The following is a 13,304-nucleotide window of genomic DNA, read 5'->3' as shown; positions in this document are numbered from 1 at the left end:
ATGATTAAACTGGAGAAATGCTGGCTTGCCGGAACTACCATTATTAAGTGGATACATAATTGGTTAAACTGCAAAAAATGAATAATTATTAATGGAATTATGTCAGATTGGAGGGAGAGCTCAAGTGGGGCTCCACAGGGATCTGTTCTGGGTCTGGCGTTTAACATCTTTATTAATGTTATATAGAGATGAAATTCGCAGATGACACAAAGCTGCAGGAGCAGGGTGGGTGGGTGTTTACAAACACTTTGGAGCATAGAGCTAAGAGTCAGAGGGATCTTGATAAATTGGAGAAGTGGGCTGTAGATGATAAAATGAAGAAAAACCAAATGCACAAATACAGAATGGGGGATAACTGGCTTGGCAGTAGTACTGCTGAGAAGGATCTGGGAGTTGTGGTGTCAGCAGTGTCCGCAAAAAAAGCAAATGCAGTTTTAGGTTGTGTTAACAGAGGCATAGCATGCAAGTCACTGGAGGTGATAGTAACCCCTCTACTCGGTGGTGGTTAGGCTTCCACTGGAGTACTGTTTCCAGTTTTGGTCACCAATGCATAGGAAGGATGTAGAGAAACTGGAAAGGATCCAGAAGAGGCAAGCAACAAAGATGATCAAAGGGAAGGAATGCAAGCCCTATGAGCAAAGGCTGAAGGAACTGGGTATGTTTAGTTTAGAAAAGAGGAGATTAAAGGGGGGGGACATGATAGCAGTCTTCAAATACTTGAAAGTCTGCCAAAAAGAAGATAGAGAAAAGTTCTCTTGCCACAGAGGGCAGGACAAGAGGCAATGGGTTCAAATTAAGCAAAACAGATTTAGATTAAATCTCAGGAAGAACTTCCTAACTGAACAGCAGGACCATGGAACAGACTGCCTAGGGAGATCATCAGGGAAGCTCCTTCACTGGAGGCTTTCAAAAGGAGGCTGGATTGCCATCTGTCTTGGAAGGTTTAGACCACTGGTTCTCAATCGTTCCGGACTACTATACTGCTTTCAGGAGTCCGATTTGCCTTGCTTACCCCCTAAGTTTCACTTCACTTACAAACTACTTGCTTACACAATCAGACACAAAAATACAAAAGTGCCACAGCAAACGGTTACTGAAAAACTGCTTACTGTCTCGTTTTGCCATGTGCATATTGCACTTGCATTTCAGTGGGTGGTATCTAGAGCGGCGTAAACAAGTCAGTGTATGAAATTTTGAGTTTGAAGGGCTTTTGCTCCTGGTTGTCACGTAGCCTCGTGTAACACTGGGCCCAGCTCTAGATGGGCTGACGCGTCCCCTGGAGGGTCTCCGCGGGCTCCCGGCACCCCCGGGTGAGACCCCTGCTTTAGGCGCAGCGCCTCCTGCCAGGGGCTTAAACTAGCTGACCCGTAGGCTCCCTCCTCGCGACGGGTTACAGTGTCCCGGTCACCGTCTGCACGCGGCCCCGCAGCGTGGGGCTGCGCTGCGCTGCAAGCGGGGCCTGCCCGTCGGGCGGCCCGGCCCTCAGCCCTCCTGCCCCGGGCTGCTCCGGCGGGGCGGCCGCGCCCCCGGCACCACCCCGGGGCGGGGCTCACTGCGGGTCGACCGCTTCCGGCCCCGCGCCGGGAGACTACACTTCCCGGCACCCTCTCCGCTCCCTGCCGCCGGCGTAGCCGCGGACGAGGCGCGGGGCAGCCTGGGAGATGGAGTCCGCCCGCCCCGCCCGGATCAGTGCCCGAGCCCCGCCCCTTTCCTTCCCGGAGCCCCGCCCCCGGCTCGCGGCCCCGCCCCCTGCGCAGTGCACGCGTCGGTGGCTGCGGCAGCGGCAGCGGCCGCGCGGCGCGGCGCGGCGCGGGGCGGGGCGGGGCGGGGAGTGGCCGGCGCGGCGCCTGTCTGGGCCGGGGGCTGCCCTGAGGCGGCGGGCGGGGGCTCGCGCCAGCCGGACATGGCCGCGGAGCGTGGGGGCTGCTCCCTGGAGGCGGTGCCGCTGCCGCCCGAGGTGCGCGAGAGCCTGGCCGAGCTGGAGCTGGAGCTGTCGGAAGGTGAGAGGCGCCGGTGGGGGGTAGTGCGAGCCCCGCTCCTGCGGGGGGGGGCCGGGCCCGGGGGGGGGTAGTGCGAGCCCCGCTCCTGCGGCCCGGCCGGGCCCGGGGGGGGGTAGTGCGAGCCCCGCTCCTGCGGCCGGGCCGGGGGGGGGTAGTGCGAGCCCCGCTCCTGCGGCCCCGGCGGGCGGGGGGGTCGGGCCGGGGGGGGTAGTGCGAGCCCCGCTCCTGCGGGCGGGCGGGCGGGGGGTCCTGGTCTGAGCGGCGCCCGCGGCGGCTCCCGGGGGGTGAGGCGGCGGCGGCGGCTCCCGGGGGGTGAGGCGGCGGCGGCGGCTCCCGGGGGGTGAGGCGGCGGCGGCTCCCGGGGGGTGAGGCGGCGGCGGCGGCCCCGGGGGGGGGCCCGGCTCCTTTGGGCGGCTGCGCTCGGGCCCGCAGAGCTGCCGCGCGATCCCCGCCCCGGCCCGGCCCGCAGCAGCGCGGCGCCTCCCGCTCCCCGCGGTGCGGGGGCCGCCGCCGCCCCAGGCCTCGCGCGGGGCCCGGGTGCTGAGGAGAGCCCGGGAGAGCCCGCAGCGCTCGCCGGACCCGTTCCTGCCTTCGTGACTCCTGTGCGCCCCCCGGCCCGGCCCGGCCCCCTTTCTCCGCCCGCGGAGGAGGCGATCCGCCTCGGTCCCTTCCCGACCCCGGTTTTGGGCGGTTTCTGCCGTCTACACGGCGACGCTTCGCGAAGGGCTCCGCAGCCGGGTGCTCCCGCTTCGCCCCCAGCGAGCCCCCCGCGCCCCTCTGCCTCCCCAGCGTTTGCGTTTTGCCCTAGTTTCTTGGCTAGAATAGCGCCTGGGACCCTGGGCAGTGGGAAGGTGCTGGGATCCTGCTCAGGGGCTCCAGCGTCGTCTTCTGGACCAGGCTTTAGCTAATAGGCGTCTCACAGGTTTGAAGCCGCTTCCCCCCCCCCCCCCCCACTCGACTCTTGGTGCGGGAAGGGGGAAAGACCCTCTTCTCTCTCCCACTGTACCCGAGAGCCTCCAGGGAGGGAGTGATGTGTCTGCCCTGCTCTTCCTAGCAAAGCTGCCTGCTGAAAAATGCTCCACCTCCTGACTGCTGTGCAGTGTGTGTGGGGGGCGGTGGTGGCTCTTAGTTGCCCGGCAGTTAGGAGGGGGTGTGTATATGAGAAGAGGGGTTCTGTTCTGCCCTACCCCCTCTCTCGGGTCCTTCACCATGCATTGCCTCAGGTGCTGCCTCTGGTTCTAGCTGCAGTTTTCCAGAGCAGCACCAGCCCCTGTGAGTTGCACAGCTGGGTTTCTGAGCAGTATCAGCTGAAATGATCATTTTCCTTCTGCTGGGCCTTGATGTAGTTATGAGCAACAGCAGAGGTTCTGGAGTGATCTTGGGAAGAGAACACTGCATCAGTTTATTTCTGGAAGTTTTTTTTTATAACTATAATAAGTTGCAAAAAGAAAAGGAGTACTTGTGGCACCTTAGAGACTAACCAATTTATTTGAGCATGAGCTTTCGTGAGCTACAGCTCACTTCATCAGATGTTTACCGTGGAAACTGCAGCAGACTTTATATACACACAGAAATCATGAAACAATACCTCCTCCCACCCCACTGTCCTGCTGGTAATAGCTTATCTAAAGTGATCAACAGGTGGGCCATTTCCAGCACAAATCCAGGTTTTCTCACCCTCCACCCCCCCACACAAATTCACTCTCCTGCTGGTGCTAGCCCATCCAAAGTGACAACTCTTTACATAATCAAGTTGGGCTATTTCCTGCATAGATCAAGGTTTTCTCACATCCCCCCCACCCCCATACACACACAAACTCACTCTCCTGCTGGTAATAGCTCATCTAAACTGACCATTCTCCAGGTTTAAATCCAAGTTAAACCAGAACATCTGGGGGGGGGGGGGGGTAGGAAAAAACAAGAGGAAACAGGCTACCTTGCATAATGACTTAGCCACTCCCAGTCTCTATTTAAGCCTAAATTAATAGTATCCAATTTGCAAATGAATTCCAATTCAGCAGTTTCTCGCTGGAGTCTGGATTTGAAGTTTTTTTGTTTTAAGATAGCGACCTTCATGTCTGTGATTGCGTGACCAGAGAGATTGAAGTGTTCTCCGACTGGTTTATGAATGTTATAATTCTTGACATCTGATTTGTGTCCATTTATTCTTTTACGTAGAGACTGTCCAGTTTGACCAATGTACATGGCAGAGGGGCATTGCTGGCACATGATGGCATATATCACATTGGTGGATGTGCAGGTGAACGAGCCTCTGATAGTGTGGCTGATGTTATTAGGCCCTGTGATGGTGTCCCCTGAATAGATATGTGGGCACAATTGGCAACGGGCTTTGTTGCAAGGATAAGTTCCTGGGTTAGTGGTTCTGTTGTGTGGTATGTGGTTGTTGGTGAGTATTTGCTTCAGGTTGCGGGGCTGTCTGTAGGCAAGGACTGGCCTGTCTCCCAAGACTTGTGAGAGTGTTGGGTCATCCTTTAGGATAGGTTGTAGATCCTTAATAATGCGTTGGAGGGGTTTTAGTTGGGGGCTGAAGGTGACGGCTAGTGGCGTTCTGTTATTTTCTTTGTTAGGCCTGTCCTGTAGTAGGTAACTTCTGGGAACTCTTCTGGCTCTATCAATCTGTTTCTTTACTTCTGCAGGTGGGTATTGTAGTTGTAAGAAAGCTTGACAGAGATCTTGTAGGTGTTTGTCTCTGTCTGAGGGGTTGGAGCAAATGCGGTTGTATCGCAGAGCTTGGCTGTAGACGATGGATCGTGTGGTGTGGTCAGGGTGAAAGCTGGAGGCATGCAGGTAGGAATAGCGGTCAGTAGGTTTCCGGTATAGGGTGGTGTTTATGTGGCCATTGTTTATTAGCACTGTAGTGTCCAGGAAGTGGATCTCTTGTGTGGACTGGACCAGGCTGAGGTTGGTGGTGGGATGGAAATTGTTGAAATCATGGTGGAATTCCTCAAGGGCTTCTTTTCCATGGGTCCAGATGATGAAGATGTCATCAATATAGCGCAAGTAGAGTAGGGGCTTTAGGGGACGAGAGCTGAGGAAGCGTTGTTCTAAATCAGCCATAAAAATGTTGGCATACTGTGGGGCCATGCGGGTACCCATAGCAGTGCCGCTGATCTGAAGGTATACATTGTCCCCAAATGTGAAATAGTTATGGGTAAGGACAAAGTCACAAAGTTCAGCCACCAGGTTAGCCGTGACATTATCGGGGATAGTGTTCCTGCGTCAGGAACACTATCCCCGATAATGTCACGGCTAACCTGGTGGCTGAACTTTGTGACTTTGTCCTTACCCATAACTATTTCACATTTGGGGACAATGTATACCTTCAGATCAGCGGCACTGCTATGGGTACCCGCATGGCCCCACAGTATGCCAACATTTTTATGGCTGATTTAGAACAACGCTTCCTCAGCTCTCGTCCCCTAAAGCCCCTACTCTACTTGCGCTATATTGATGACATCTTCATCATCTGGACCCATGGAAAAGAAGCCCTTGAGGAATTCCACCATGATTTCAACAATTTCCATCCCACCACCAACCTCAGCCTGGTCCAGTCCACACAAGAGATCCACTTCCTGGACACTACAGTGCTAATAAACAATGGCCACATAAACACCACCCTATACCGGAAACCTACTGACCGCTATTCCTACCTGCATGCCTCCAGCTTTCACCCTGACCACACCACACGATCCATCGTCTACAGCCAAGCTCTGCGATACAACCGCATTTGCTCCAACCCCTCAGACAGAGACAAACACCTACAAGATCTCTGTCAAGCTTTCTTACAACTACAATACCCACCTGCAGAAGTAAAGAAACAGATTGATAGAGCCAGAAGAGTTCCCAGAAGTTACCTACTACAGGACAGGCCTAACAAAGAAAATAACAGAACGCCACTAGCCGTCACCTTCAGCCCCCAACTAAAACCCCTCCAACGCATTATTAAGGATCTACAACCTATCCTAAAGGATGACCCAACACTCTCACAAGTCTTGGGAGACAGGCCAGTCCTTGCCTACAGACAGCCCCGCAACCTGAAGCAAATACTCACCAACAACCACATACCACACAACAGAACCACTAACCCAGGAACTTATCCTTGCAACAAAGCCCGTTGCCAATTGTGCCCACATATCTATTCAGGGGACACCATCACAGGGCCTAATAACATCAGCCACACTATCAGAGGCTCGTTCACCTGCACATCCACCAATGTGATATATGCCATCATGTGCCAGCAATGCCCCTCTGCCATGTACATTGGTCAAACTGGACAGTCTCTACGTAAAAGAATAAATGGACACAAATCAGATGTCAAGAATTATAACATTCATAAACCAGTCGGAGAACACTTCAATCTCTCTGGTCACGCAATCACAGACATGAAGGTCGCTATCTTAAAACAAAAAAACTTCAAATCCAGACTCCAGCGAGAAACTGCTGAATTGGAATTCATTTGCAAATTGGATACTATTAATTTAGGCTTAAATAGAGACTGGGAGTGGCTAAGTCATTATGCAAGGTAGCCTGTTTCCTCTTGTTTTTTCCTACCCCCCCCCCCCCCCCCCCAGATGTTCTGGTTTAACTTGGATTTAAACCTGGAGAATGGTCAGTTTAGATGAGCTATTACCAGCAGGAGAGTGAGTTTGTGTGTGTATGGGGGTGGGGGGGATGTGAGAAAACCTTGATCTATGCAGGAAATAGCCCAACTTGATTATGTAAAGAGTTGTCACTTTGGATGGGCTAGCACCAGCAGGAGAGTGAATTTGTGTGGGGGGGTGGAGGGTGAGAAAACCTGGATTTGTGCTGGAAATGGCCCACCTGTTGATCACTTTAGATAAGCTATTACCAGCAGGACAGTGGGGTGGGAGGAGGTATTGTTTCATGATTTCTGTGTGTATATAAAGTCTGCTGCAGTTTCCACGGTAAACATCTGATGAAGTGAGCTGTAGCTCACGAAAGCTCATGCTCAAATAAATTGGTTAGTCTCTAAGGTGCCACAAGTACTCCTTTTCTTTTTGCGAATACAGACTAACACGGCTGTTCCTCTGAAACCTATAATAAGTTGGAAGACTGAGTAGAAGTAGGGATCCTGGTGTCTTGGGCCAAGAAGGCGTTCCAGTTTTTCTGGAGTGTTTATAGCTTTAAAAGGTTTTTTGTCTACACACCTGTTCAGCTAAGAAGTGTTAAAAGTATAGGTTTCAGAGTGAAGCAGAGCGCCTTGCTGTTTTTACAAGAGGAAGTAGTGTAACCTCTCAACTTGAACTGAATGCATTGTGCATTCTTTTAAATTGCCATTAGAACGTTTGGTAAAATTGTAATTCTTTTAATTTTGCATGTGTTTTTGTTATCTTCTTTGTCGTATGAGTCACCCCTCTGCTCGAAGCCATGTCTACACTAGGGTTTTTGATCCACTGGTGGAATAGTATAGAATTGGTATAGTTGCACAGGGGCCAACCTATAGTATAGACATGGTGCACTGGGGTAAGCATGACTGCAAGGTGATGGATAAGCTACACTGGGTATTGGAGTAGCTACGTTGGTGGCAGAACTTCAATCTGGAGTCGGCCTAGGACTTCGGAGACCTGGGTTCAGTTTTTGGCTCTGCCACAGATTTCCTGTGTGACCTTAGGCAAGTCATTTGATCTTTCTGTGCCTCGTTTCACCATCTGTAAAATGGGTATAATACTTCCTTTCTTACAGCCTTTATTTTGTCTGTTTAGATTGAAAGCTCGTAAGGGCAGGAAGGGTCTGTATTATGTATTTCTATAGCATCTAGTACAATTGGGCTATCTATGTGCTACTGCAGTGGTTCTCAAACCTTTTTTTTGCGGACCACTTGAAAACTGCTGACGATCTCAGTGGACCGCTTAATGATCTTTCCAAATGTTGTTTGTACCGTTAGCTAACTATTGTAAAGCGCTTTGGATAAAAAGCGCTATATAAGAAAACCTTAATAATAATAAATGTATTTTTGTTCTACAAATAAAAGCACACAACTCATATTTTAATATCAGTAGTCTTACCTTTCTAATGTGATGGATGTGCCCTCTCTCCCCTGCTGCGGCAGCCCCTGAGCTGGGGCTGGGGAGGATGGCTGTCTCTCCCTGGCAGCCGCACCCTGGAGCTGGGGAAAGTTGCCTCTTTCTCTGTCTGCTGCAGCCCTGCACGAGATGGGTGGCCCTTCATTCTTTTGTGTGGCTGCCAAGGTGCACACCTTAGAGGGAATTATCCATGACCCACCTCAATGGAGTGGTCCGTAGAGCACAGTTTGAGAACCTCTGTGCTACTGTAGTACAGATAATTACTATCAGCAATCTCTTAACTTATTTCTCCTTCAAACTCAGCTATGGCGAGACATTGATTTTAACTTGTCTAAAATTGATACAATTTTCTTGTTTTACACCTCTGTAGTTGTGAAGACTTTCATTGTGATTGGTGTTTGTGGAAAATGTCTGGTTATCAGCTCCTGCTTTTACTGAGCGTAGATGTCACATTCACTATCCTGTTGAATGTTGATGATTTGGAGATCTGTTGTATGCTGTGGGGCAATATGACAGCAGTACAGTCATAAACATTACATGTTGTGTAAGTGCATTTAACTGAGAATTGTCAGTTAGCCACAATTTTTTATACAACGTATTCCAGTATAGCAGGTACAGTAGAACCTCAGAGTTAGACACCTCGGGAATGGAGGTTGTTCGTAACTCTGAGCAAAGCATAATTCAGGCTCCAAATCATAGAATGTTAGGGTTGGAAGGTACCTCGGGAGGTCATCTAGTCCAATCCCCTGCTCAAAGCAGGTTAATCCCCAAGTAAATCAGATCCAGCAGCTGATACTCCAGGCCTGGATTCAGCAGCTGCTGGGCTCCCTACTCAGCCCTGGTTTGCAAGCTTGTCCCTCTCCTGGAAGGTAGGGGTGTGTGTGTGTAAACAGCTTGTCCCCCTCCCGGTGCGGGGAGGGGGAATGGGGGGTGAAAGCTGCGCAGACCCCTGCTCTGCTGGCTCTGGCTGCCTGGGGCTGGTAGTCCCAGCATCTTGCTGTAAGTGGTTGCCGTGGGGATGGGCAGCCCAGATGTACCTACCTTTAAGATGCAAGACAGGCACATTACAGTACTTGCTTTTAAAAAAAAATCTGCTGCTGCCTGGTTGGTTACTTCCAGGTCCCCGTGGTGCCCGGTTGACTGGTCAGTCTGTAACTCTGGTGTTCGTATCTTTGAGGTTCTACTGTATGAATATGGTCTGAAAATACTCTTTTACTCTTTTTGCAGTACTTTCATCGTTGGAAAGATGCTGAACCTAAGCAGTTTAATGTAACACTAAGTTAACATCTGCTTTTCATTTATTAAGAATAGCTAGGCTTGGCGAAATTCAATTTTTATTTTATCATTTCGATGGACAATGTGGTGTTTCTTTCTAAGCATTTTAAAATGTTTATTGATTTTAAATATTAAGTTGCCCAAAGTTATGAGTTTTAAGCATTGTTTTTATTTTTATCAATTTAAATTTTCACAGTTGTGGGAAATTAGAGAGGGCGTCAGACGATAATTTAATGACAGTAGACGTGGAGATTCAAAAAGTTAAAGCTCCATAACGTTTAAACCACAAATTGTCAACTTCACATATCACAACATACAAAGAAAGTATCCTTAAATCAAACTCTTAAGTTCTCAAGCAGCATTTTTCTTTTTCCTTATCTGGTCATTTCAGTTATCATCAATGGAACAGTTTCTTTATCTGTGTGTGTTTATGGTGAAATCAACATTTACTGATAAAAATCGAATCCTTCAAACCTTCATAATAGTTGTCAGTAGTTTCTTGAATGCATATGCAGTTAACTCCTACAGCCTCGTCTGGTTTACGTACATCATAATTGACACTTGTAAAAATTAATTCTAAAATTGATTTCATAAGAAAAAGACACTCAGTGGTTGTTGAATATGGAATATTTGGTTTATTTTTTAAAATAGAAAAGCCTGCACTTTGTAGATGTTTCAGTATTATTTGAATTGTGACCATTGTACTGACAGCATGAGAACAGTGATTAGAGATGGAAGTACAGGGCACGGTTATACAAAATGAGGTAACACATTTGTAATCAAATTATTTAATTTTGCTTACATAACCTACTAAGCTGGTATGCTTGATTTTGTAGCTGCACTTACTAAATTAGTATTACAAAGTGGAGCTGTGTTGGCTTCTGTTCTGAAATACCTAACAAAAATAGGACAGTGACTGTTAAAATTGAGTCCTCTTATATTACGTACCACTTAACATTTAAAAAGTCACAAATAGGAATTATACATAATGCTATTTTTCACTAATTTATGGTAGTATGAAATTACACATTTTTTTCCCCCAGAAAAAGTTCATATATTTATGTATTTCCTCTTGATTGGCTATAACATTTATTTAATCAATTTCATATGAAGATGGCTTAACAAATCAGATTTCCCCCTGTTTTTCAACAAGATATTACTACAGTGGGTGCTGTGGAAATGCTGATAACTTTAAAGGTGTGGAGAGAAACGAAAGGAGACTAATAACATCACTATTAAATGTTTGTCCATTAAAAGGCCACTCTAAATAGGCAAATTACATCTTATATGCAAAAGTTAAATAAAACTCACCTCCAGGAACCTCCTGCGTCTGAAGGAAGCTCTGCGGTTGCTTCTTTCAGAGTCCAGAAGTGAGGGTGACAATCCCACGACCTCCCTACAACAGGTTTGCAACACCCCCCGTCCTACAATCCCCTTTTGGGTCAGGAGCCCCATGGTTACAGCACCCTGGAATTTCAGATTTAAACATCTGAAAATGTGAAATTTACCAATTTTCAAATCCTATGCCCATGAAATTGAGTATAGTGGACTGTGAATTTGGTAGGGTCCTACTTATAAGATTCTAATAACATTTTAAGACTGACACTTAACTTCTCCTTTCTGTGGAATAATGGTAGGTGAACTGCAAAGCAAAAATTTCACTAAGTTGCTTCTTTGTGATGTGTCAAGATTTTGTATTTAAACCCTTTTCTCCACTTGTGTTACAAATATCAGGATTATCAGATCCACACTTCCTCTCTATTCTGGAGAACCTTGTCAAGCCATTCTGAGGACAGGAATAGTGTAAGTTGTTCTGCAGTTCCCTTTTTCACTAACTGAGGGGAGTGGGAGTGTGGATTTTAGACTGTAAAACTGGACATCTTTCAGCCTCTGTTATGACCAGGGAAAAGGAGATGCAGCTAGGGTTTGGGCCTTGGATGTCATTATTCACGTCCTCCAAAGATTTTGTCAGTCATTCAGCAAAAAGGGGGAAAGGAGGCCTTGATAATCTTGATAGTTACATTTTTTTAAAGTTCAAGGCTATTTTTATGTACTGTAAAACAGCACTAAAGATTACTAAACAATTTTTTGTTTTTGCTCTGAAATTCACTTTTAAAGCCCTCTGCCGGAGGTGCTGAATCTGTTGGGATTATGTAGAATGTTTAAAAAATATTTTAAAAAACTAATGGAGGTTGATGAAATTTTGTTTCTTGTTGCGTTTTTAATACAAACAGTGGTTTTATGACCAAGTGTACCAATATGCTAACACAGTGTATGCTCTGAAACTCTGTGCATACACAAAAGGAATAGTACATTATATATCTGAAGATATGTATTTAATGATTTTTTTAATTACTGCTACTGTACATTTAAAAGCTCCACCTCTATACAGTAATCTCTTATTTTCTTTCACACATACAAAAAACAAAAACGTAAAAACGACTAGAGGACTCTGGTTTCCACCCTTCCCAGGGCCTTTTCTATTTTCCTGGTTTCCCTGGGATCATTCTCTGCTATAACTTTTCATGACAGATACTTCCCCATAGAAACACTCTGGCCACACTGATAATTGTCTTCCAGCAACAACCCTCCTACTTGGATGGGAAAGAAAAGCTTTGAGGCCCTCAAAACCTTACCCCAACAAAAGCAGTGTTGGAATTCCCAGACCATCATCTAGAGATGTCTTCTGGGAAGTGGCAGGCAGCCCTTTTCCACTACTTGGAGCAGCTTCACTCCTTTCTTGATACAAGAGATCTGGAAGTGGGTTATTTTTTGCTGCTCTCAGGCATTGCCTACACTGGAGAAATACATAGAGAAAAACATTGTTTCCTCAATCAAAAAAATTAATCTTCCTGGACAACCAGATGTTTCAATTGATTGTTGGGGTGGCAACATTCAGTGGCAGAGGGAAACACCTTTGGTTTCTATATGGATGCACCCTGTTGGAACAGGTTGTGGGTTGTTGTCTTTGACAGTTGTTATTGCTGACAAACTTCTTACAGTCAATGTGTGATTTCAGGTGAGCTCAATTTCTCTTTCTAAAAATCTGTGGTGGTTTGAATTTTTATTTTTTCTGTGATGTGTTACATTAGGATACTGTAGTTTGTTTCTAGTAGATGTTAGTTCCTTGGGAGACCACTGTGTGTGGGGGATATGGCCATGTTATCAGCATGCAAGTAAGAGTTATATCTCTGCATTTTGCAGAAAAAGGTCTGGGTTTGGGGACTTCTCTAGCAGAATTATGGCATTCCTGATGTGGATGTTGAAATGAGTAGACAGATGACATTTGTTCTGTTCTTTCTGACTGCATGATTTTCTTGGAGATGACAGATTTGGTACATAGAAATTATTTTTTTTCCATCAGTTCAATTTTGTAGCAATTCATAGTTTGAAATTAGGTGATAACTTGAGTCACAATTTCATTAAAGTAGGCAAATATATTTCCCTCTTTTACCATGTGTTCTTACATGATTATCCGTAAAGATGTATTTCAGAGTAACAGCCATGTTAGACTGTATTCGCAAAAAGAAAAGGAGTACTTGTGGCACCTTAGAGACTAACCAATTTATTTGAGCATAAGCTTTCGTGAGCTACAGCTCGCTTCATCGGATGCATACTGTGGAAAATACAGAAGATGTTTGTTTTTATACAAACAAATCATGAAAAAATGGGTGTTTATCACTACAAAAGGTTTTCTCTCCTCCCACCCCACTCTCCTGCTGGTAATAGCTTATGTAAAGTGATCACTCTCCTTACAACGTGTATGATAATCAAAGATGTAGTTGGTAGTTATCTTCTCAGAGAAGATTCTAATTAGACTTTTGTGTATTATATTATTGGTCAGTTTGTCTACTTCAGCCTCCCTTTCTTCCTGGCAAAGAGTTTACCTGAGATGTGAAAGTTCTCCTCAGAACAAGTGAATTTCCATAGATTATAAGTAAGGCTACGTTTCTGTCACGGATAT

General features: G+C 46.9%; 1 protein-coding gene across 6 annotated transcripts in view; it reads left to right on the top strand.

Moving 5' to 3' along the window:
- Positions 1 to 1,849: 1,849 nt before the first annotated feature.
- Positions 1,850 to 13,304, top strand: part of DIP2A (disco interacting protein 2 homolog A) — a 257,094-nt gene continuing 245,639 nt past the window's right edge. For 5 of the 6 annotated variants that reach the window (XM_048869008.2, XM_048869012.2, XM_048869005.2 and 2 more), the window contains exon 1: positions 1,854 to 2,000. In XM_048869008.2, the coding sequence (XP_048724965.1) occupies positions 1,904 to 2,000 (97 nt within the window). In that variant the 5' untranslated portion in view covers positions 1,854 to 1,903. Of the gene's footprint in view, positions 2,001 to 13,304 lie in introns of all 6 variants that reach the window. The other variant, XM_048869017.2, reaches the window with a different exon arrangement.

This window comes from Caretta caretta, chromosome 11, assembly GCF_965140235.1.
Source record: "Caretta caretta isolate rCarCar2 chromosome 11, rCarCar1.hap1, whole genome shotgun sequence".
NCBI classification, from domain to species: domain Eukaryota; kingdom Metazoa; phylum Chordata; order Testudines; family Cheloniidae; genus Caretta; species Caretta caretta.
Note: the sequence above shows the minus strand (reverse complement) of the source record. Positions and strands in the feature narration are given on the sequence as shown.